This window comes from Gnatocerus cornutus, chromosome 6 (assembly GCF_029298725.1).
Source record: "Gnatocerus cornutus isolate USDA-ARS CGAHR chromosome 6, icGnaCorn1.1, whole genome shotgun sequence".
Lineage (NCBI taxonomy): Eukaryota > Metazoa > Arthropoda > Insecta > Coleoptera > Tenebrionidae > Gnatocerus > Gnatocerus cornutus.
Window position 1 is genome coordinate 19,419,445 of NC_142238.1, and position 20,782 is coordinate 19,440,226.

The following is a 20,782-nucleotide window of genomic DNA, read 5'->3' on the forward strand; positions in this document are numbered from 1 at the left end:
TCAATGCAAATTGTCTTCAAAATTTGAGAAAAAAATGCGGTTTTATCAAGTTAGTTTCCAATTTTATTACGTCAAAATTGGGAACTACGTTTACACCCATCTGTCAACATCTTGTGTCACAAATGACATCTATCCTTTGGTTCGCTTTAGATTGTAACAAAAGTCTTACTTGGTGAAATTATCGTCTTGTCGATGTTAATTAATGAATTCTGGTGTCCATAAAGTGCAACATGCCCGTGATAATCAAAATTAACTTTTATAAGAGTGAATGAAGTGACTTGTGAAATTTTGGTGTAAACGTAGTTTGGCACTGCGCTGTCAGAATTTTGAAAACTAACTTGATAAAAGAACGTTTATTTCGCAAATTTTAAACACAATTTGTATTAGATTTAAAATAAAAACTCAGATATATGTATCACAGTTATGTTGAAAAAAAATTGAATTCGCGAATTTTTCTGCAAAAACTCAAAAATCGCTAAAAATTATACTTCTTAGACGTCGCGACGCCAACCAAACCGTGATAAAAAATAAATTTTTTGCGGTAGCTTCTAGAGCTTTGTCAACTATGAGCGTATGCAAAGTTTCAAAATTTTATCTTTAAAATCAAAGATGATTATAGGGGTGGACACAAGTGTTGCCGGACCCTGTAAACCATTTGATTGTTGAAAACAAAATTTATTACAATTGCGTCAATTTTCGGTAAATTATGTTATAAAAGCCAAAACAACACGAAAGACCTCAGCACAAGAAACATAACTTCAAACTAACAGCACCAACAGAAGTACATTGGTTGCAGTATATACTAGTACAGACTAAATAACCCATTCGGATATTAAGGGCACTGTCTTCACAGCTTCCATTGGCTTTCTTGAAGATTCGCATTTCATTTAACAACAAATAATAATTATAGGACACTGACTTGCCGAGGTGCCAACTTAAATTCATTTCGTAAATATTCCCTAAGTGTGAGTCAAATTTTACACAAAAACGCATTTTTTTAATGTTAAACAGAAAATATGATCTATGCCTTTAAGAACATGATGATTATATGTCAATAATCGATCTTGATCTATTTCTATCTTGATATCCATATTCACGTATTTTATAATTGCAGTTTACACTTTGAAGCTCTAGATCCTTGAAAAAAATGTTAATAATTGTAAAATTCGTGTTAAACTCGTAGTAAAAATCACACCGATCGCGATCCCCAGTTTTGTTTTTGGAAATGTTTTTCAAAAAGTGACAATTTTTAAAAATTGTCAAAAAAAAAAAGGAAAGTTGAAGTCTTGAACACTAAATTCCTATCAGAGTCACTGTGTAAAACAAAAAAAAATTATTATTTTGTTTCAACAAACTTGATTATTGAGAAAATGTTATCAAAAAAACGAAACACGTCTATCAAACTTCGACGTTTGTGTCGATTTCGCGGCAATAGAAAAAGCTCTTCCATAGTCTTTATGTTTAAATATTGGAAGCGAAACATACGCCAGTTTGAAGCAAAAAACCTATAAATTTTGAAGGTAGCCTGTTTTAAAAAAGTAGATCGAACAGTTACTATCGCGGAATTAAAATTTTGAAAATCAAATCAACTGACGATTAAAATTGTGATGTCAGTCACAATGACAATAAAGCTTGAGTTACATTTCAATTTATAAAAATTCATAAAAGTAATAAAAGTGAAATCACAGCATATCCTCGGCGCAAGTGCAAAATAGTGTATCTCAAAAAATCGCTATTCAAGTTTTAGCGAAATCAACTGCGAAATTTTCATCTGTCTAGAGCTAGTTATAAAACGGTTTAACTCCAAAAAATTTCACGCTTTAGTTGTGCGCAATAATTTTAAAGGAATCGATGCATAGTAAAACAAAGAAGAAAGGAACAAAGGAGAAAGACTACATATTTATTTTGCGTTTATCGTAACAAATATTCTTAGATTTGAATCTGTTCATAAATTCAAGCTTTTTAGACACTGCCAAGATTCTCACATTCTAGAATCTTATGTTCTCGGACATTTGTTTTTTATAATGGTTTTAATGTTTTAATTTGAAGAATTCAGTTAATGGAGATTTTATGAAAATAGTCATTTTTCGGCTCAAAAGTGTTTTCCATCAACGAAAAGTTGAAGAACTGAAATTAATACGAGTTGAATAATGTGTATTACTGGTTGCAGACAACAAAATGTGTTTATAATAATAACTCATTCGAATTATTGTCGTTTCTTGATAAAAATAATACACAAACTAATCTATGCAAACGATGAAACGTAAACTGTTGATTTGCCAGACGATAACTGCGGCATTCATTTCCCAAAGAACCGTCTAAATATTTGTCCTTCATTTAGCAACGGTCTTGATTTTTTCCCAACACCTTTTTTACATTCATTTTTATGGCTAGTTTTAATGACTTGTATTCTTCAAACGCTCTGATTTACGCACTTCAGTTAAAGGTTTAAACCGAATCTTCTGTAATGCTAACCAGGAAGCCATTGAATCTTCCCATAATTTATGATAGGACAAACGTCTCACGTTAGTCGTAAACATAAAAATACTATAAAAAGAAGCCACACACAAAAAATGCGAACTAAAGGCATTGCATAAAATGTTGTTGGGTGGTGACTGCAGACATACAAGGTCCTTACGTGCCTTTATTTCGTAGTTTCAAAAAAAGCTCCCGATTTCATCTCGTTTTTATACTTTTCTCCAATAAGTCCCATTTATTGGTCATCACATTTTTGTAATCTCAGTAACTCAATTTCTATCTATATGACCCTATAGCACTTTTATTCCCTATAGATCTTTACACTAATCTTAAATACTTTTTTCGGAGCCGCATCTCGACGCTATGATATTAAACTATTCCAATTTATGGACGATATTACTTACATATAAGAGCAGCTAGATCGTAAAATTAATGAAAGTTATATCGAATGAAACTTAGCGAAGCAATATTCCCCTCGGTATAAAAATTTTTAGTGCACCATGTGTACTAAGATCGTAAAATTTTTACGGCTTGCCTCGCTCCCCATTGGTTATCTTAAACATGGGGAAATAAAAGAATAAATTGGGAGAGAGGAATGGTCGTAAGCAACCCTTATAAAGTACATACATTTCAGACCCCAAAAGCTATAAAACTGCACTGGCATCTGAAATGGCGGACCGCTGAAATATATTGCAGGGACGTGGATGGGACGTTCCCAGGGTCCACATTGCCATTATTATTATTAACTAATCAGATTTTAAACTGCTGAGTCATAAAGATATTAAGTAATTTGATAAACAGAATCAAACCTGAAAGTCTGTAGCCTGTAAAAAAACAATAAAAAATTCTAATTTAATGTTAATAACAAAACTCATTAATGATAGTAAAAACTTTCTAAATAATATAGGTACGTATAGAAATTAATATTAGAAAAATTTGCAATTCACATTTCATAATTCTTCAATTGCAAAACGTACACAACAAATTTAATCGTAGATTTTTATCTCGAATAAACTGTCTAATTTTTTTACTATTTAACCAAATCCGTTACGACAACTTTTGCGAATTATCCCATTGCTCTCGTCCAGTTCACAGTCATTTGAACTTTGCAACATACACGTAATACCAACATTATATGGACAAAGAGTCGTGAGTGAAGTCCTCCAATTACGTTTTTGTTTATTACAACTTTTTCTATTACCTAACAAGGAGCATCTCCAAGGAATACAATAACAGTGTTCTTATTGACCTACTCTATCAATAATTTCTAATCGATACAATTGTGCTAATGGTGCTAACAGGTGACGGTAGCATATTTTGAGGCCCAATTTTAACGATGCTTTGTTTTATTCATTATATGAGAATCACGGTAAAAATTGTACTACTTTTAAAATACACAGTCTGATTATTGCAATATTCATATTTTGCACACAAAAGAGGGCCACTTTGCATAATATCGCGATAATCAAAATTAATGTCGTTAATAACAAAACAACACAATTTATGTAACTTTCTCCAAGTCAACAGAAAGTATGTGTACTTTATCAATGAGACGGTAAATTGTAATCACTTTTACTTTTCATACTCATAAAGAAGCAATTGTCATCGGTCTGCTTCAAACGAGATGCATCCGTCGGCGTCGCAACGGCCGTCGCACGGATAAAATCCCCGCTAATCTCTTACCACCATATTCAAATAGATAAATAAATAATCAATTAATAACTGAACTAATTGAGAACAATACGGGCGATGTCAAAATTCTGCTTTACAGTCACGAACAACTATATAAATGTTTGTCCCCAACTTCCAATATCAGTAAAATGTTTGCCGTTGTAGTCTTCACTTTATTCTGCACTAGCGTCATCGGTAAGACCAAGTGAACGTTGTTTACAATTCGTGTCCCCTTTTGCTACTTTCTTGTATAACATTTTGTAATAGCTCGCAAAGGTGTCGGGCCAACCGAACAAGAATGGGGTTTCGTCAAGGTCCGCGAAGGAGCACAGATCTTCTGGTGGTTACATCAAACGAGAGCTGAAGTTGACCACTACAGTGAGCGGCCTCTTGTAATTTGGTTGCAAGGAGGTCCAGGCGCCTCCTCTACAGGTTACGGGAATTTCGCAGAATTGGGACCTCTAGACGCCGAGTTACAACCGCGAAATTTTTCCTGGATCAACAATTACAACGTGCTCTTCGTGGATAATCCTGTGGGAACGGGATTCAGCCATGTTGACTCTCCTAATTATCTCGCGACGACCAACAGACAAATCGCTGAAGACTTCGTTGAATTGTTAAAAGGGTTTTATGAAGCAGTCCCTCAATTAAAGGACACACCTTTGTACATCTTCTCGGAGTCGTACGGAGGGAAAATGACGGCAGAGATAGCGCTGATGGTTGATAAAGTACTTATCATAATTGTCTAGACTTTGGGTAATTATTGAATTTGCAGGCGACCAAAGATGGAACTCTAGAGGTTGAACTAATGGGAATTGGACTGGGTGACCCGTGGGTTTCACCCATGGACTCTGTGAACACGTGGGCTCCTTACCTCCTCCATTTCGTAAGAGTTTCAACAGTCTTTTAGTATCACTTTGGTTTTTTTTTTAGGGCGCTGTTGACCAAGCCGGGCACGACGAAATCCAAGCGATGGCCCAACAAACCCAACAAGCTTTTAACGATGAAAGGTACAGTTTAGCCACCCAATTATGGGCAGCCACTGAAGGAGTCATCGCTAAAGTTACCGAAAACGTTGATTTTTATAACGTTTTAACAAAAATACCGTCGCAATGGAAAGCGCGAAGTCTGTTTTACAAAATCGAAAAAAACTCTCGTAATTCTGCAATTTTCCAGGTGGGATGATACACCCATCGTTCTTCCGTGACGCCCTCGATAATAAAATCCACGTGTTAATGAACAGTAAAGTGTCAAAAGCGCTAAATATCAACACAATGTGGGGGGATCAACAACACGCTGTCTTCAGTGCACTCTCTGCCGATTTTATGAAACCAGCGACAGACATAGGTGAGTAAAAAAAGTAGATTCTTCTCATGTATTCACTCCGATTTTTAGTTGAGTTGTTATTGAACACCACCGATGTTAAAATCGCTGTCTTCAACGGCCAGTTGGACTTGATAGTGGACACTCCCGGAACCGTTCAATGGGTGGACAGACTCAAGTTCGACGGTGCTGAAAATTGGGCCACAGAGCCCAGAAAACCCATCGTGTGTGACTCTGCGATAGAAGGTTACTACAAAAAACTCGGGAATCTAGCAATGTTTTGGGTCAATAGAGCTGGGCACATGGTACCCGCCGATAATCCAAGAGCCATGGATTTCATTCTAGCAGAAATGACTGAAAACTTTGATAAAAAAAATTATCTGTTTTGATTGAATAAATGGATTATTAATTCTACTCGAGTTTTATTCAATTTATTCGGGCGGTATTCCCAGTTCTTCATCTGACCATTTTCTGGGATCGGGATAGGGAAATTCGCCAAAAACGTGACCAGGCTCGGTGTAGAAGTGCCATAACATCCACCACCATAAGAAACCTTGGATCGCATCCGCTGCTAGAACTATGGATTTGGAAGGCTGGCAGGGAGGACATCGATAACTCCATGAATGCGAAGACTCTCGTTTTTGGGAGGTGTAACTAGGTCTTCTATGAGCTAATTTAGCAGTTTTGAGGAGATTTAACGTTCGTGAAAACATTTTGGAGTTGTCAGATTGACAAAATATTTAGTTGCCAGGAGCCAGTAGAGTAATAATTCAGCCAAAGTCTCTAGATTTTACATATTTCGTAAGTTTCAAATTTTTAAAGCCTGAGATCTTAAAAACCCAAAGTGCGTCTGACATTGCAGCTACTTTATTTTTCTCAAATCCCTACTTAAAAGACATTCCATTTTACCAAATAATCTTATCTCGACATCACTCAGGTATAAATCCTAAGAGCACAGCTACACAATATTAACAATCGTATCTACTCTAATCAATAAACAATCAAAATAAGAGCTATCGCTATATAAGTGCCCGCATTTCAAAGTTTCACACTTTTAAAAACCATGAAGCACCTCATTTTCTCTTTGCTGTTTGCAACAGCTCTTGGTAAGAAGTCTACATCCCAACTTCTCTTCTCAACCCTTTTTTATAGCCCGTAAAGGCTTCGGCCCCACTGAACAAGAATGGGGCTACGTAGACGTCCGCGAAGGAGCGCACATGTTCTGGTGGTTGCATCATACCAACGCTGACGTTGCTGATTACAGTGAGAAACCAGTGGTCATTTGGCTGCAAGGAGGACCCGGAGGTTCCTCCACCGGTTTTGGAAACTTCGGAGAGTTGGGTCCTTTGGATCCTGACTTGAACCCACGGGAGACGACTTGGTTGAATAATTACAACGTGCTTTTCGTGGATAATCCCGTGGGAACTGGCTACAGTTACGTGGACTCCACCTCTGCTTTGACGAAGACCAACAAACAAATCGCCGATGATTTTGTAGTGTTGTTACAAGGGTTTTATGAGGCTCTTCCTGAGTTGAAGAAAACACCTTTGTACATCTTCTCAGAATCGTACGGAGGAAAAATGACGGCAGAGATCGCTCTAGCTATCGATACAGTAAGTCTATGGTTTAACAAGAGCAGCAAAATAATGTCATTTCTAGGCCACTAAAGCTGGAGACCTTGAGGCTAAATTATTGGGTGTAGGCTTGGGAGATTCATGGATCTCCCCGATTGACTCGGTTTTGACGTGGGCTCCTTATCTTCTTAGTGTGGTAACTTCTCATCGCTGCTTTTACTTTCTTTTAAGAAAAGTTTCTAGGGCGCTGTTGACCAAAACGGGTACGAAAACATCGACAAATACGCACAAGCCACGAAAAAGGCTCTTGAGGCTGAAGATTACAATGGAGCCACTAGTCTGTGGGGGCAAACTGAAGGAATCATCCAAGTAGCAACCGCCGGCATTGATTTCTACAACATTTTGACTAAGATTTCCGCAGGCTGGAAAGCCCATTGTAAGTTCTTGAAACTCGGTCTTTTTGTATTTATTTGATGTTTTTAGATGGGCTGGTAAAACCCGCTTTAGCCGACGATGACGACTATAAAATCGAACAACTAATGAACGGTGAAGTGAAGGAAGCCTTGGGCATTGACGTGGAATGGGGCAGTCAAAGTGGTGTTGTCTTCAATGCTCTCAACGAAGATTTCATGAAACCTGTGGTTGATATTGGTACGTTTTTTATATATCTTAAACCGTCGCTAACAAAAAACTTGCAGTTGAAGAGTTATTGGCAAAGACTGACATCAGAGTAGCTGTGTACAATGGGCAATTAGATCTTATCGTCGACACCCCTGGAACCATTAAATGGGTGGACGAACTCAAGTTTGATGGCGCTAGCAAGTGGAAAACAGCCCACAGAGAAGTCATTAATTCTCACAATATTGTGGAGGGCTATTACAAGCGGGTGGGAAATCTGGCGTTTTACTGGGTGGACAGAGCTGGACACATGGTAACAAAAATCTGAAATTTTTAAATGATACGAGGGGTTTTTAGGTTCCCGCTGATAACACTAACGCCATGGACTTTATTCTAGACGACGTGATCAACGGAAATTGGTGAAAATAAAGTTACAAAACAATTGTGAATAAAAATTGATTTTTGTTTAAACAGGGTTTGATTTCCTCACAGATTCCCATGTTAGTAACCTTTCATCAGATGAGTAATTTTTATTATTCCCGTTTTCATTATAATATTTCGAGTTCGTTGCATATAATAATGAGTTTAATGCGTCATTTTATTATCAATATCAAGGCTACAAAAAAGTGGCTCACTTGACGTGGTTGGGAGGGGGTCAAACCCTACAAAAATCCCAGTAATGATGACATTACTTTTCACTCAAGAGCATCTTATCTTGTCAGTAAATTGACGCAATCAGACTGCACACAATGAAGAATTTGCCCTTCCTACTTCTATTTACAGCAGCCTTTGGTAAGAACCTAATTAGATAAGCTAAAACTGACCGTTTTCCATAGCCCGGAAAGGCTTCGGTCCGACGGAACAAGAATGGGGCTACGTTACAGTCCGTGAAGGAGCCCATATGTTTTGGTGGTTGCATCAAACCGCCGCTTCAGTTTCAAACTACACCGAGAAGCCTTTAGTGATTTGGTTGCAAGGAGGACCTGGAGCTTCGTCCACAGGTTATGGAAACTTCGCCGAGCTGGGACCCTTAGATATTGAGTTAAATCCGCGCAACACCACTTGGTTGAGAAACTATAATGTGCTCTTTGTGGATAATCCCGTGGGTGCTGGCTTCAGTTACACGGATTCTAACGACACCTTGACTACAAATAACAAGCAAATTGCGGATGATTTCCTGGTTTTCTTAAAAGAGTTTTATCAGACAGTTCCGGAGCTAAAGAATACACCTTTGTACATTTTCAGCGAGTCGTACGGAGGTAAGATGACAGCGGAAATCGCTCTAGTCATAGATAAGGCCGTTAAAAATGGAGAAATTGACATCAAATTAAAGGCAATTGGCTTGGGAGATCCTTGGATTTCCCCAATTGAATCCATGTTGTTTTGGGCTCCTTACCTTCTCAGTGTGGTAATCATTAGTTCAAAAAACTCTCGCTTTTTCTAAAAACATTTTTAGGGTGGTATCGACCAAAACGGTTACGAAAACATCCAAAAATACATGTACGCCCTCAAGAAAGCTCTAGATGAAGAAGACTACGAAACAGCTTCAAAACTTCGTTACGAAGCAGCAAGCCTAACCATAGTAGCGAGCGCAGGAATGGATTTTTACAATATTCTAACTAAAGTTCCGGTAGACTGGGAACTTGGAATGGTAATCCCCGGCGTAAGAGACGAAATGGACGATTTGAACAAAATCGCGATTATAATGAACGGTGTTGTTAAAGAAGCACTAGGTGATATTACCTCGATCTGGAGCCTACAAAGTGGCGATGTGTTTCAAACTCTCGACTTAGATTTCTTGAAACCTGTCGTGAACCTCGGTATGAATAAAAATGTTTTATTATTAATACCCAGTTCATCTTTTGCAGTTGAAGAAATCTTGGCTACCACCGATATTAAAGTAGCAGTGTACAACGGTCAGTTAGATCTCGTCACAAATGTTCTAGGGACCATGCAATGGGTGGATAACTTGAAATTTAACGGTGCCGACAAATGGAAGACGGCGAGCCGAGATGTGATTAATGTGGATAATGTCGTAGAAGGTTACTACAAGAAAGTGGGGAATTTGGCGTTTTACTGGGTGAACAGAGCTGGACACATGGTAAGAAAAAATGAGACGGTTTAGATTGAGCGAGAGGTCGTTTTTAGGTTTCCGCTGATAATCCGAAGGCTATGGACTTTATTCTGGATGACGTGATTAATGGAAAGTGATTAAACTAATTAAAAATTAACATTTCTACTTGTTACTTTGTTTCATCTTTCATTTTGTTTGTTATTAAATTAAATAACTGTATTATTCAAGTAATATTTGGTGGTATGCAACCAAACACACATTCTTCCAATAGGGGTGACGTCGCATCAAGCGCAAACGTTTGAACTATTCTCCTACTTTAAAAAGCTGGTTTCAAACTAAACCTTATGTATAACGTCTTTAAGGATCAAAATATCCAAGCATCTTTTTGTTAGCAAATTGTGGTTTTATTTAAAATATTTAGGAAACTTGGACCTATGGATGTTGAACCTTTATACATTGTCTTTCTAAAAAGCATATAAACTTGAAATATAATGTAAACTATTCCAAAAGAGTAGCTACTTTAATTTCTCCGCTGTCTCTCATTGGTCGCCGTAGGACCTTGAATGACAAACCGATCTTATTTTGGAAATTGCAATCTAAACTCCTTGTTCCTTTCTTTCACAACTAAAGCAAAGTAAAAAGGTTCCAGAATCTGGAACAGGCATTTTCATTCCACAAATATTTATATGTGAAGAACAGTGGCGCTTTATAATGAGACCTTCTAATTCTAACCCTTAAGAGCAAGAACTTTGCAGTAGAAGAGTGGTTTAAAAGTTAGCGCTTTCTGGGGCGTCACATTATTCCACCCTATTTGAAGGAAACTAAAAAATGGAGTTAAACTACAAAATTGGCATCTTCCTTGTTATTACTGTCTGGTGCTAAAAAAAAATCTTAATGCTAATCTTACCTTAAACGCTCCAAAATGGCAGCCCCGTCCGTAGCTTAGCCCCCATTTCTGGTGACAGACTCCCGGAAAAATCCTCATCGTCGTCTTGCGAGTTTTGTGCCAAAGTTTTACCTAAAGAAAGAACAAGCATTCCTTAAATATCCCTGCTGTTGCAAGAGTAAAATGATCGTCTATTCAAGCCCAAAACTTACGCATTCAAAGTTGCTTGTGCCCATGTTATTTCACACCACACAACACTCAAAACTGTTCACACACCACAAGAACACAATCACTGGGCCCTTTTCCCTTAAAACAAAAACACTCTAAGAGTTTTAACACTGAAAAACTAAGGAAAACTACGAAGTCTTAAATTTTCAAAACGCGACGCAAACCTGTCAAAGTTACGCTGAGTCGGTAAGTTAGGAACCTGTAACCTTAAAATATTAAAATAAAGCTAATTCGATTTCTGTTAGATTATTTTGCAAAAGTAACTTCAAAGCTGTGATTAAATAAATGGAGTTTAAGATCTGTAGCAGCATTTTTTTTATTTCCGCTGAATAAGCAAGTCGCAAGTTTTAGAGCAAAGTTGGTACTCTTTAAAGAAGTGGCGCGAAATATAAAAAGTTCAAATATTGTTCTCATCTCGTTGGCTGTTTGTACAAGGAACGACATAATTTAAAAACTTTATTTCACTGAAATCTTACAATAGCCTAAACTAAACCTTAAAACACAAAATAGTTCTGTCCATTTCTATTTAAACGCTTTTTTGCACCTCCAGTCTAGATACTCATCAAAATCTTCATTCTCATTTTCGTCATTGGACTCATTGTCGACCTCCATAGCGTTGCTGTGGCTGCTTGCCGAAATCAAATCTTCTTTCTTCTTCTCTAAATCCAAGACTCTAAAACAAACTTTGAGAAACAGTCAAATTAGCGAGTTTCTCACCTTGAGAGCTTCTTCATCTGTTCTTCAATCTCATCAATCTGTCTTTCATTAGTCGCCTCTTCTTGTTCTTCCGCAATTATAGCAGCACTCTTGCTATTCGCCTCGCGGATTTCTTTCTGAAATTTCTCCCATTCTTCTTCTACAGGGTCTTTATATTCTTGATTTCTAGCTTTCGCATCTTGTTTGGGATCATCAAAGAAACCCTCAGGTAACACTTCATTGGCATTCTCTGACTCAATTTCTACACTTGCAGTCTGTTTCTTTACAGGTAAGATTGGTGGCCCAGTTTTTGTTTGAGAATCAAAGAAATCCTCAGGGAGCTCCTCCTCAGGCTCTGGGTCACTCTTATTATTACAATTTTTCAAAATTCCCTTAATTTTTTTCTCGGGTACTTCCATAGGAGGCGTCAAGGGCCGTTTCAGAGGAGTGGTAAAATTGTTTGTCCTTTCCTTCAATCTCTTGGCTAAGTCTACATTTTTCTGGTGTTGCTTGGAATTTATATGGACGTTCCATACAGTCTCCGATTTTACAACAGATTTACAGAGGATACATATGAGTTGGCCTAAATCATTGTACTTTGCTAGAGGTGATTCTATTTTTTTCACGTCTTTTTGTAGTTTGCCCTTTTGTTCACTGATGAGACGACGGAACTCCGTTTGGACAAGTTTCTTTTTTGAGTTTTTAAAAGTTGCAGACATTTTTACGCCTGGAACGGAAAAAAAAGAACTGATATGTTTACAGTGGTTTAACCTCAAAAAATATTTGACATGTGACGTGCTGAAATCTAGGGATTTTTCGTCTCTTTTGTTGTCGCTTTGTTCAAGCTTCACGCTATAACCTTACTTTTTTCGAAATAATGGTGAGTTTTCTTCTGTTTTATTGCTATTACGTCTTATTTTGTAGTACTCTGTTGTTAACAAAAAAGAAAATGCGCACGATGAAAGCATTTGGAGTTGCGCCTGGGGCCGCTATTCCACCGAGCGCCGGAAAAAAGACGATCAAAATGACGAAAAATCCCGGTTCGTATCCTCTTATTTTGGCTTTTATCCCTATTTATGCCTCCTAGGGACTCGGTGATGTCCGAAGACCCTCCTGTAGACTACATAATAACAGGAGGAGTCGATGATTTGGTAAAAGTTTGGGAATTACAAGAGGACAGACTTGTTTTGAAACATAACCTAGAAGGACACTCATTGGGAGTTGTTTCAGTGGCCATTAGTAATAATGGAAAATGTGAGGGTGTAGTAAGATCACGACTAAATGTAGAGTAGTGTGTGCTTCCAGTTCATTGGACTCCAGCATGAGAATCTGGGATTTAGACAGAGGTGAAAAAATAGCGAATGTTGACGTGGGCCCCGTGGACCTATGGACGGTGGAATTTAGCCCTGATGACAAGTTTATAATCTCGGGATCGCACGCCGGTAAAATCACCGTGTATAATGTGGAAACCGCCAAAGCTGAACAGACTTTAGACACTAGAGGGAAATTCATTTTGAGCATAGCATATGTAAACACTTGAACCCATTTCAATTAGAAGCTTATTCTCAGTTTTTAGAGCCCCGACGGTAAATACATCGCAAGTGGGGCCATCGATGGCATCGTCAACATTTTCGACGTAGCCGGGAACAAACTATGGCACACTTTAGAAGGTCACGCCATGCCTATAAGATCTCTCTGTTTTTCTCCAGACTCCCAACTACTTCTAACAGCCTCAGATGACGGCCACATGAAGCTCTACGACGTGTACGAAACTCACATTCTAACTTCAACGATTGAATTTTTCTTGTAGGCAACATACTAACGTTGTGGGAACTTTATCAGGACACGCGTCGTGGGTCCTAAGCGTCGCTTTTTCTCCAGACGGGAAGCGATTCGTTTCTGGGAGCTCTGATAAGACTGTGAAAGTTTGGGATTTTGCGTCAAAACAATGTGTTCATACTTTTAAGGAGCATCAAGATCAAGTATGGAAATTTTGGCTGCGGTTTTTTTGTTACGATTTTTTTTGTAGGTGTGGGGAGTCAAGTTCAGTCCAGATAGCAGTAAAGTCGTTTCAGTGTCTGAAGATAAGAGTATAAATGTTTACAGTTGTCCCATGTAGAGATAACTGATTGATTTGGAATGATTGATAATATTTAATTAAGTCTAAACTGTAAACGTTTTATTGATAAATTTTTTCTAGGATTTTTGAACGAGTTTTATTAATTGCATAACTTCAATGGCTAATTAACAGATTTTTTTTAAAAGATGAAAAAGAAGAAACCTGTTGTGTGTATGTAATGTTTCAATAGATGGTAGCACCAGCGTTCCACTTATCTGAAACTGAAGGTGTATTCAAATATCTTCTTTATCACTATTCGAATGTGTAGAGTTCTTTTTTTTTATAAAAAAGCTGCACGATCTGATAAAGTCATTAAATTATTGACTCATTTTTTGATTAAGAGAAAGACTTCGTCAATCAAAACCAGACGTTTTTTACGATGTAATAAAATTAATGATTTAATTACGAATTAGTAACTTATAAAATCTACAGTTTTATTACTTTTCGAACGCTGCTGCGGCCCCATAAATAGCGAGATAAAACCATTGAACAATAAAACCACGTAGCGTCCTCAACTTTTGGCCTAACGACCTTCCTCTTTCATACATCCCTAATTTAAGTCCAGATGAAATATTATCTATTACTGGCCATGCATAATCTTACGTCATAATTAAAAAATTAGAATATATCACGTTTTGAATAATGCAACGATACCATAAAGGCCAATACCCGTCATAATTAGTAATAATAAGCAATAATTAGTATTGTAATGACGGCGCGTTTTTCTTTGTTGCTTACACGCCGAAATGACGAGAATTACTACCGGAATTGTCGCTTTAATTTGGGTTAATCGGCTAACAAACTCATGCGATTTTATTTATGTAAAAGTAAGTAGTTTGTTCCTGCAATGAACGATTTTTCATGGTTGTAGCACGTTCCTGTTTTTGCCCTTTTAACTTTTTAAAAAAGACAGCGAGCGCCGTCAACCAAGATCGATTTTGTTGCAGAACTTTTAACCTTTGATGACGTAAAGTCTTTCATAATCCATGTCGAGCTGCGATGAGAAGGAACCATGAAACAATTCTTGTAATAAAATTAATTTCGATAGGTCGTACAATTTTCTCTACTGAACTAGAACTTGAGCGACACAATTTGTTATGCACTTCCGATGAAATATTGCGATTCAATGACCTCCATCTTCAAGTGAAGGTAAAAAACAGACACTGCCTCAAAATGATAATTCCTAATTAAAATCAGCGTTAATAAATCTCTGGTAATTTTTTCCTCCATCGTCCTTAACCCAACAATTTCATTGTTGAATATATGGCTAAATGGAATTATTTTATGCGTAAGATGACATGGTTCAGTAGATACATTCGTCTTAAGAAAAACACAGATTAGTGACAGCGGCCTTGTGACCAGGAGCACTTAAAAAGACATCTAACATTAAAAGAGACAAATCACGAGTTTACGTTATGTGCACTATTAATTTCTTTAAATAAAGGTTATCGAACAATTGGAGTTCTTGAAAATGACCGGGAAGGGTGCTAATGATATTTTTCCACGTGGTTATGAAGATAATTGCATTTATCAACTGGCCTCAAATTCTACAGACATGCCTTTTGACGTCAGTGCATTGATGAAATTTTTTTCAGTGTTCGACAGTTGCGTAATTAGTGCAAGAGATAATTTTCTGATAACAGTCGCTCCATTTTTATTGTCAGATTCCGATTGACACGTTCAAGTAGAAATTAAGCTTTCACATTAAAGCCATAAATCTATCAAAATAAGGCGAGGACCTGATTACACTTTAAATAAGAAATTATCAGTAGTGTTCAAATTCTCTGTCAAAATTGAAGTAAGCAACAATGTTCATTTCCTCGGGCTTTAATTTTGCTGTAAAATGTCTTACATAATAATTGCAAAATGTTTAGTAAAAACATCTTGGAAACATGTTAGAAGGATAACAATAGATTGGAAAATAATTAACCAACAGATTTTTATTATTTTTTGTCCCTCATTCTAAAACCACAGTGGAAGAAATATGTATGTAATAAAGTGCACGTAGATAATGTAAATAAATTGCATTCAATAGGTAAATTTAGCGCAATTTATCGCCGTCACTGTATTATCAGTAGCCAACAAGTTTAGTACAAAAATAATTCTTTTTAAGCAGGTCGTTAATGCGTTTTTACAACAATAATTAAGATAAAAATCCTAATCGAGCGGAATTATGAATTAACTGTACCTCCAAAAAAATCGGCGTAATTATCAAATTACTCACGTGCTTGGATCACTGGAATACCAATTCTGTCATCCTTACAATTCGGAAGGATACAAAAAGATCATAAAATATGGTAAAGCCACAGTTCAATTTCAAGAATTTTCTTCAAAAACTTTATCTAATCTCTTTAAAAATGAGTCAAAAGTAAATAGAAGTTGCTTAAACATATTGATTGATCATCCCGCTGCGTTCAAGTTTGAATAACGCGCCTAATTTGCATCAGAAGCTTTTGCAATTCAAAATTATTTATTATTGCTTTCATAGAACGAAAGTGCGATAAAATTCGTTGTTGCCACCTTATCAAATTCATCGGCATGACGAGCATGGTGAAATAGCACATTTCTCAAAGTGATGGTAACTATTAACGAAATAATGACTAAATTAAAGTAACAATAAGAATCATTGACCATTGAAAAAAGTGGTCTTTATATTACAGTCCATATTTAAAATCATGTGACTCTAGAGTGAATAAACTTAAGCCGCATTATTTTTTTCTATTTACGTAAGTCCACATAAACAAATTCTTCGCAATTAATTTTTTAGAATTAGCATAACAAGTGTTAAATCTGCATAACTTCATTGTGTAGTTGTCGTTTTTCATCTTCCTCAATACAATATTACTTTCATAGCAAAATTTCTCGTTAGAAACCATAAACTTTTGTAGTTTTTCCGCCAAATAAAATCTTAATTGTCCCAATCACTCAAAACCGGTTAGTAAGAGCCTCCGATAATAATTTTACGACTCTTTGTGGGGTATAAAATTAAAACTCTTCACCGACAAAGCCTCAGGAAGTCGTAATTAATCCCGGTACTACCACAAAATTTCACATTTTAATTCAAGACGTATGATGAGAGTGGTGGGTGCGGGAAAGATAATCTAAAGATCGACGTCCAACGCCCAATACTTCACAAGGGCAGTTTACTAATAGTACACCGGAGACTCTCCAAGGAAGCAGTTAGTTTATCGGCAGTGATCGTAATAGCAGGAGCGGTGTTATGTTCAATCCAATTGCAAGAAGCGCGTGGTGGGTGATAATCGCCAGTGTTTGGCATTTAGGTGAGTGCTCTTTTCGACGGAAATGCAAATTTATTAATGCGATTTTGCAGAGGCCTGCTCTGGATGGAGCTACAATGAAGGTAAAGTTGTTTAAACTTGACGACAATTTTCCACGCTAATTATAACACGTGTGTCAATTGGGTTTTCGAGGCACGTTTCAAATTAATGATTTCGGTGTCGGATTTGGTCTGCCATTACCATTTTTTTCGCTTTTGGCAATCACAACCGAGGTAGGAAACATTGAAGTTTTTACCTTTTTGAAATTCAAATTTTGTTTACTCGATTTTTTAATAACAGTCATTTTTATTCAGTTAAACTTGCAGGAGACAGACACATTTTATTCTACAATATTTGCTCTTTAAACCTGATAACTGTGTTGGTTTTCCAGTGGTGGATTTCGACAGATAAAACAAACACAATTAATAGCATTTACAGATTTGTAAACTTTAAAATCATTTTGCAAATAATTTTTTGATTTTTATCTTTAGATACAAGACACCGATCCAACACAGAGGCAGTTTTAAATAATTTCAGTTTATCTACATTATTTACAGACTTCCGACCCAAATACTGCGGATTCTATAAAACAAAATCTTCACTATTTTCCTTGTATTACATATTTATCCTATTACTATTTTATTGAAGTAAGATACATTCATTAAAACGAGTCTTTTGACTATATAAATATTTATGAGGCTCAGCTTTATCTCTTCCGTTAACGAAAGCATTTAGTGTTATTTTTTTGCATATTTTGTACACTTGGCCTTAAGATTTTATTACTTTTTTTGTTCGGTACGATAAAAATATTGCATTCTCGGGTTTGCTATTTTCATTAGGAAAAATTTGCGTTAAGCAGATGTTATCTTTTTATTGTATGTTAATACTTACATGGTTTTTATGTTTTAGTAATTAATTGATTAAAAGTATATTTCCGGGCAAAATGTACGACAGATAATAACAGTAATTTCACAAACAAATTTAAATTGCAAAGTAAATAACAGTAATTTACTGTGTCATTGAAAAAAATATGACAGTTTTGTTTAGACCAGAAACTCGCACCAACTATTAGAGAAATATTTTTTACTATAAAACATAAAAAATAAACTTCTTTAAAACTACAAAAATATATTAAACAGAGCAATTTACATAATAACTTATTAGAGCTTAGAACTTGATAACGCTCGCTGTTATCTAAACCGAACAGACATAAAAGAATTGTGAGAAGTTTCTGATAACTCCAATTGATAATAAATCGTCTGGTCTAGCCGTCAATTCTTTGGCTAAGAACAAGTTAATTGTTAAGCGTCTCTTGTCTTTCGCAGGACAGCGTTACTTTCATCTTTGTCGCGAAGACAATAAATTAATTTATTGGCCGAGATTGCAGTCCTCCAGATTTGCTCAATGAGGATACGCTGATAAGAATAAAGTGAATAATCAACACATCATTTCACATAATTTGTTCGTTGCATGGCTTTTCTTTCTCCGCAATCACATTAGCGGGCGCACTTTTCCTATAATAAAATGATTTCCTCTGTGTTAATCCGCCTCCAAAACTCCCAAGGCGTGGCGTGCTGTAATTAATTATTGATCTATGACCTAATATTGGAAGATTGCGTTTTTTTAGATGAATGGCCTCAAGAGTGTAAAGAAGGTACAAAGCAGTCCCCGATTGCACTGTCTCCGGACATTGCCCAAAATGAAGAGTTTTCTTCTTTGATTTTTGAACAGTACGACGAGACGTTCCCTGTCCTCTCCAAGAACAACGGACACTCTGGTAACTCCCCAATTTCGACGATTTTTTTTAAGTTAAGTTGTAGTGGAGATACGACTTCAAGTCGAGAACACGCCGAAAATCAAAGGCGGGGGCCTTCCTCACGTCTACAGCCTAGACCACCTGCATTTTCACTGGGAGTCAGAGCACACAATGGAGGATGAGAGGTTCCCTCTGGAGATGCACCTGGTGCACTACGCCAGCAGCTTCCCCAACGTGTCAGAGGCGCTGAAACAAACAGGAGGCGTCGCTGTCTTCTCCGTGCTCTTCTACGTAAGTCTGGGGGAAATTTCGCTTGGTTTTGGCACCTCAATTTCAGATTTCCCCTGATAACGACGTGCCCTTCGAGCCGCTCATCTCCGTCATCGACAAGATCCAAAACCACGTGAACACGTTCCAAGAAATGTACATAAAAGTCGATGATTTCCTTCCGAGAGACAAAGCTGGTTTCTACCGTTACAATGGCTCGCTGACAACCCCATCGTGCACTGAAGGCATTATCTGGACGGTTTTCACCAACAGACTCCCGATCTCGCAATCGCAGGTCTGTGGACACAATTAAAAACAGTCAATCAGCGATAGTTTCAGGTCAAGGCATTCTCTCAGTTGAAAACAGACCACGAGGAGCAACTCGTGAAAAACTATCGTTCGCTGCAGAAACTTAATGGAAGACGTGTTTTGCTCCGATCGAGTCCTGTCGGAAGTTCCAGCTCTCTGAAAACCATCGACATTAGTTGTAAAGTGTTTCTGGTGTTTCTGTTCTTTAAAAGATTCGTGTGAGAGAAATCGTCAGGGTCCCGTGCTAGTCAGTAATTTAAGATTCTTGCCATATTTGTTTGTAAGAAATCAGTGCAATTTTTACGCTGTGATTTCTGCGTAAACATTGTTACATAAATTGTTAAGTTTTTCTAATAAACTGTAGCGTACCGGCAGGTTTTTTGTCGAAATTTCAGGTAAAGAGGGGAGACAAAGAGGAAGGAAAATACCGAAGGTGTGACGAACGATGGGCAAAAAATCATAACCGGATTTAGTTCATTGTCTAGCATTTTTTTAAGATTTAGAACGTTTGGCAAATTTGTACCAATCCTGAAAACACATCCGTTTGTGGTAGTGAAGGAAATTCCCTATCTCTGCCACAATGCTAATTGAAGGTTTTGATAATAAAAACATTATTTACGAGTCGTAAAAATATTGTTCATTTTTTGTCATAAATTAGGAAGAGTTTTATTACTTTGCGGAGGAGAGTTTGTGATGATTTTTAAATGATTATGTTTTTTGTGGTTTTTTCTCGTGTGGAATAGCGTGGCAAAAGTGACAATAATGAAGTTAATGTCATGAATTTTCATTGTTCTTTGGTAATTCCAGCTGCTTTGTTTTTCTTAAGTCTTGCTTGAATTATTGAAAAAATGTAAACAATGGAGGAGTTTTTTTTATGGAAAATCAAACAGAATTCCGGACAACGGATATAAATATCGTGAAAAATGCTCATCTGGATCCGAAAACTGGCAATTAAATAACTTATTTTTCAGGTTATAGATCAGAAATTTCCATTTCTACTTCTTCACTTTTCTAAATTTAATTGTACTGCAGCCACTCATTCAACCAACACGAACTGAGCTCTGTATTGTGGGTTTCAGCTTCTTCGAATTTCGACCTCATTCATTTATTTATTGTGCGAAAAAATGTATTTGCATAGAACTGAATAAATTTCGCGTGTTTGAAATAAAGTGAAGTAAATCTTTAGTAGCATTTTATTAAAAGTATTGGCAAGTATAGGATATAGTTGTGAAAATACAGTTTACAGTACAAGAGTATAAAGATATAAGCTATGAATAGATTGATAAAAATGCTTTAATATACATTTTATAATTCAACTCGTATATAATAAAGCAAGCAGAGCTAAGCTCGTGTGTAATATTCGATATATCATCAATGAATAAATCTTAAATCTACGGTTACAACGCAATTGTCCACATCTAATTGTAAGATTGAAACCTAGTCTAGAATCTTAAATAACAAAATCTATCTTTGATTTTGAAGAGAAACCTAATAGAGGTATATTT

The 20,782-nt window shown here is 36.7% G+C and overlaps 7 protein-coding genes across 7 annotated transcripts; 5 read left to right on the plus strand and 2 right to left on the minus strand.

Annotated features, from left to right (window-relative positions):
* Positions 1-4,295: 4,295 nt before the first annotated feature.
* LOC148173654 (retinoid-inducible serine carboxypeptidase-like) lies at positions 4,296-5,861 on the plus strand. Its single transcript, XM_088039910.1, has 6 exons — positions 4,296-4,344; positions 4,417-4,877; positions 4,925-5,035; positions 5,083-5,275; positions 5,326-5,496; positions 5,545-5,861. The coding sequence occupies exons 1-6, from the start codon at positions 4,299-4,301 to the stop codon at positions 5,859-5,861; spliced, it is 1,299 nt and encodes a 432-aa protein (XP_087896036.1). The 5' UTR covers positions 4,296-4,298.
* A 42-nt stretch (positions 5,862-5,903) lies between these two features.
* LOC148173655 (NADH dehydrogenase [ubiquinone] 1 beta subcomplex subunit 2, mitochondrial-like) lies at positions 5,904-6,185 on the minus strand. Its single transcript, XM_088039911.1, has one exon. The coding sequence runs from the start codon at positions 6,183-6,185 to the stop codon at positions 5,904-5,906; it is 282 nt and encodes a 93-aa protein (XP_087896037.1).
* A 261-nt stretch (positions 6,186-6,446) lies between these two features.
* Positions 6,447-8,135, plus strand: LOC148173656 (retinoid-inducible serine carboxypeptidase-like). Its single transcript, XM_088038892.1, has 7 exons — positions 6,447-6,578; positions 6,625-7,085; positions 7,132-7,242; positions 7,290-7,482; positions 7,530-7,697; positions 7,745-7,977; positions 8,022-8,135. The coding sequence occupies exons 1-7, from the start codon at positions 6,536-6,538 to the stop codon at positions 8,085-8,087; spliced, it is 1,275 nt and encodes a 424-aa protein (XP_087895018.1). The 5' UTR covers positions 6,447-6,535; the 3' UTR covers positions 8,088-8,135.
* A 203-nt stretch (positions 8,136-8,338) lies between these two features.
* Positions 8,339-9,957, plus strand: LOC148173657 (retinoid-inducible serine carboxypeptidase-like). The gene is made up of 5 exons (XM_088039011.1): positions 8,339-8,456; positions 8,501-9,072; positions 9,121-9,484; positions 9,533-9,765; positions 9,813-9,957. Exons 1-5 carry the CDS (start codon positions 8,414-8,416, stop codon positions 9,873-9,875), a joined length of 1,275 nt encoding a protein of 424 aa, XP_087895137.1. The 5' UTR covers positions 8,339-8,413; the 3' UTR covers positions 9,876-9,957.
* Positions 9,958-11,295: 1,338 nt separating this feature from the next.
* Positions 11,296-12,282, minus strand: LOC148173658 (zinc finger protein 830). The gene is made up of 2 exons (XM_088039534.1): positions 11,570-12,282; positions 11,296-11,525 (listed from the first exon to the last, which is right to left on the minus strand). Exons 1-2 carry the CDS (start codon positions 12,265-12,267, stop codon positions 11,375-11,377), a joined length of 849 nt encoding a protein of 282 aa, XP_087895660.1. The 5' UTR covers positions 12,268-12,282; the 3' UTR covers positions 11,296-11,374.
* A 55-nt stretch (positions 12,283-12,337) lies between these two features.
* LOC148173659 (uncharacterized) lies at positions 12,338-13,754 on the plus strand. The gene is made up of 7 exons (XM_088039533.1): positions 12,338-12,428; positions 12,473-12,588; positions 12,636-12,802; positions 12,841-13,076; positions 13,125-13,312; positions 13,359-13,530; positions 13,578-13,754. The coding sequence occupies exons 1-7, from the start codon at positions 12,426-12,428 to the stop codon at positions 13,665-13,667; spliced, it is 972 nt and encodes a 323-aa protein (XP_087895659.1). The 5' UTR covers positions 12,338-12,425; the 3' UTR covers positions 13,668-13,754.
* Positions 13,755-16,763: 3,009 nt separating this feature from the next.
* LOC148173660 (putative carbonic anhydrase 3) lies at positions 16,764-19,648 on the plus strand. Its single transcript, XM_088038625.1, has 6 exons — positions 16,764-16,948; positions 16,999-17,028; positions 18,573-18,722; positions 18,766-18,992; positions 19,039-19,263; positions 19,308-19,648. Exons 1-6 carry the CDS (start codon positions 16,888-16,890, stop codon positions 19,497-19,499), a joined length of 885 nt encoding a protein of 294 aa, XP_087894751.1. The 5' UTR covers positions 16,764-16,887; the 3' UTR covers positions 19,500-19,648.
* Positions 19,649-20,782: the final 1,134 nt, after the last annotated feature.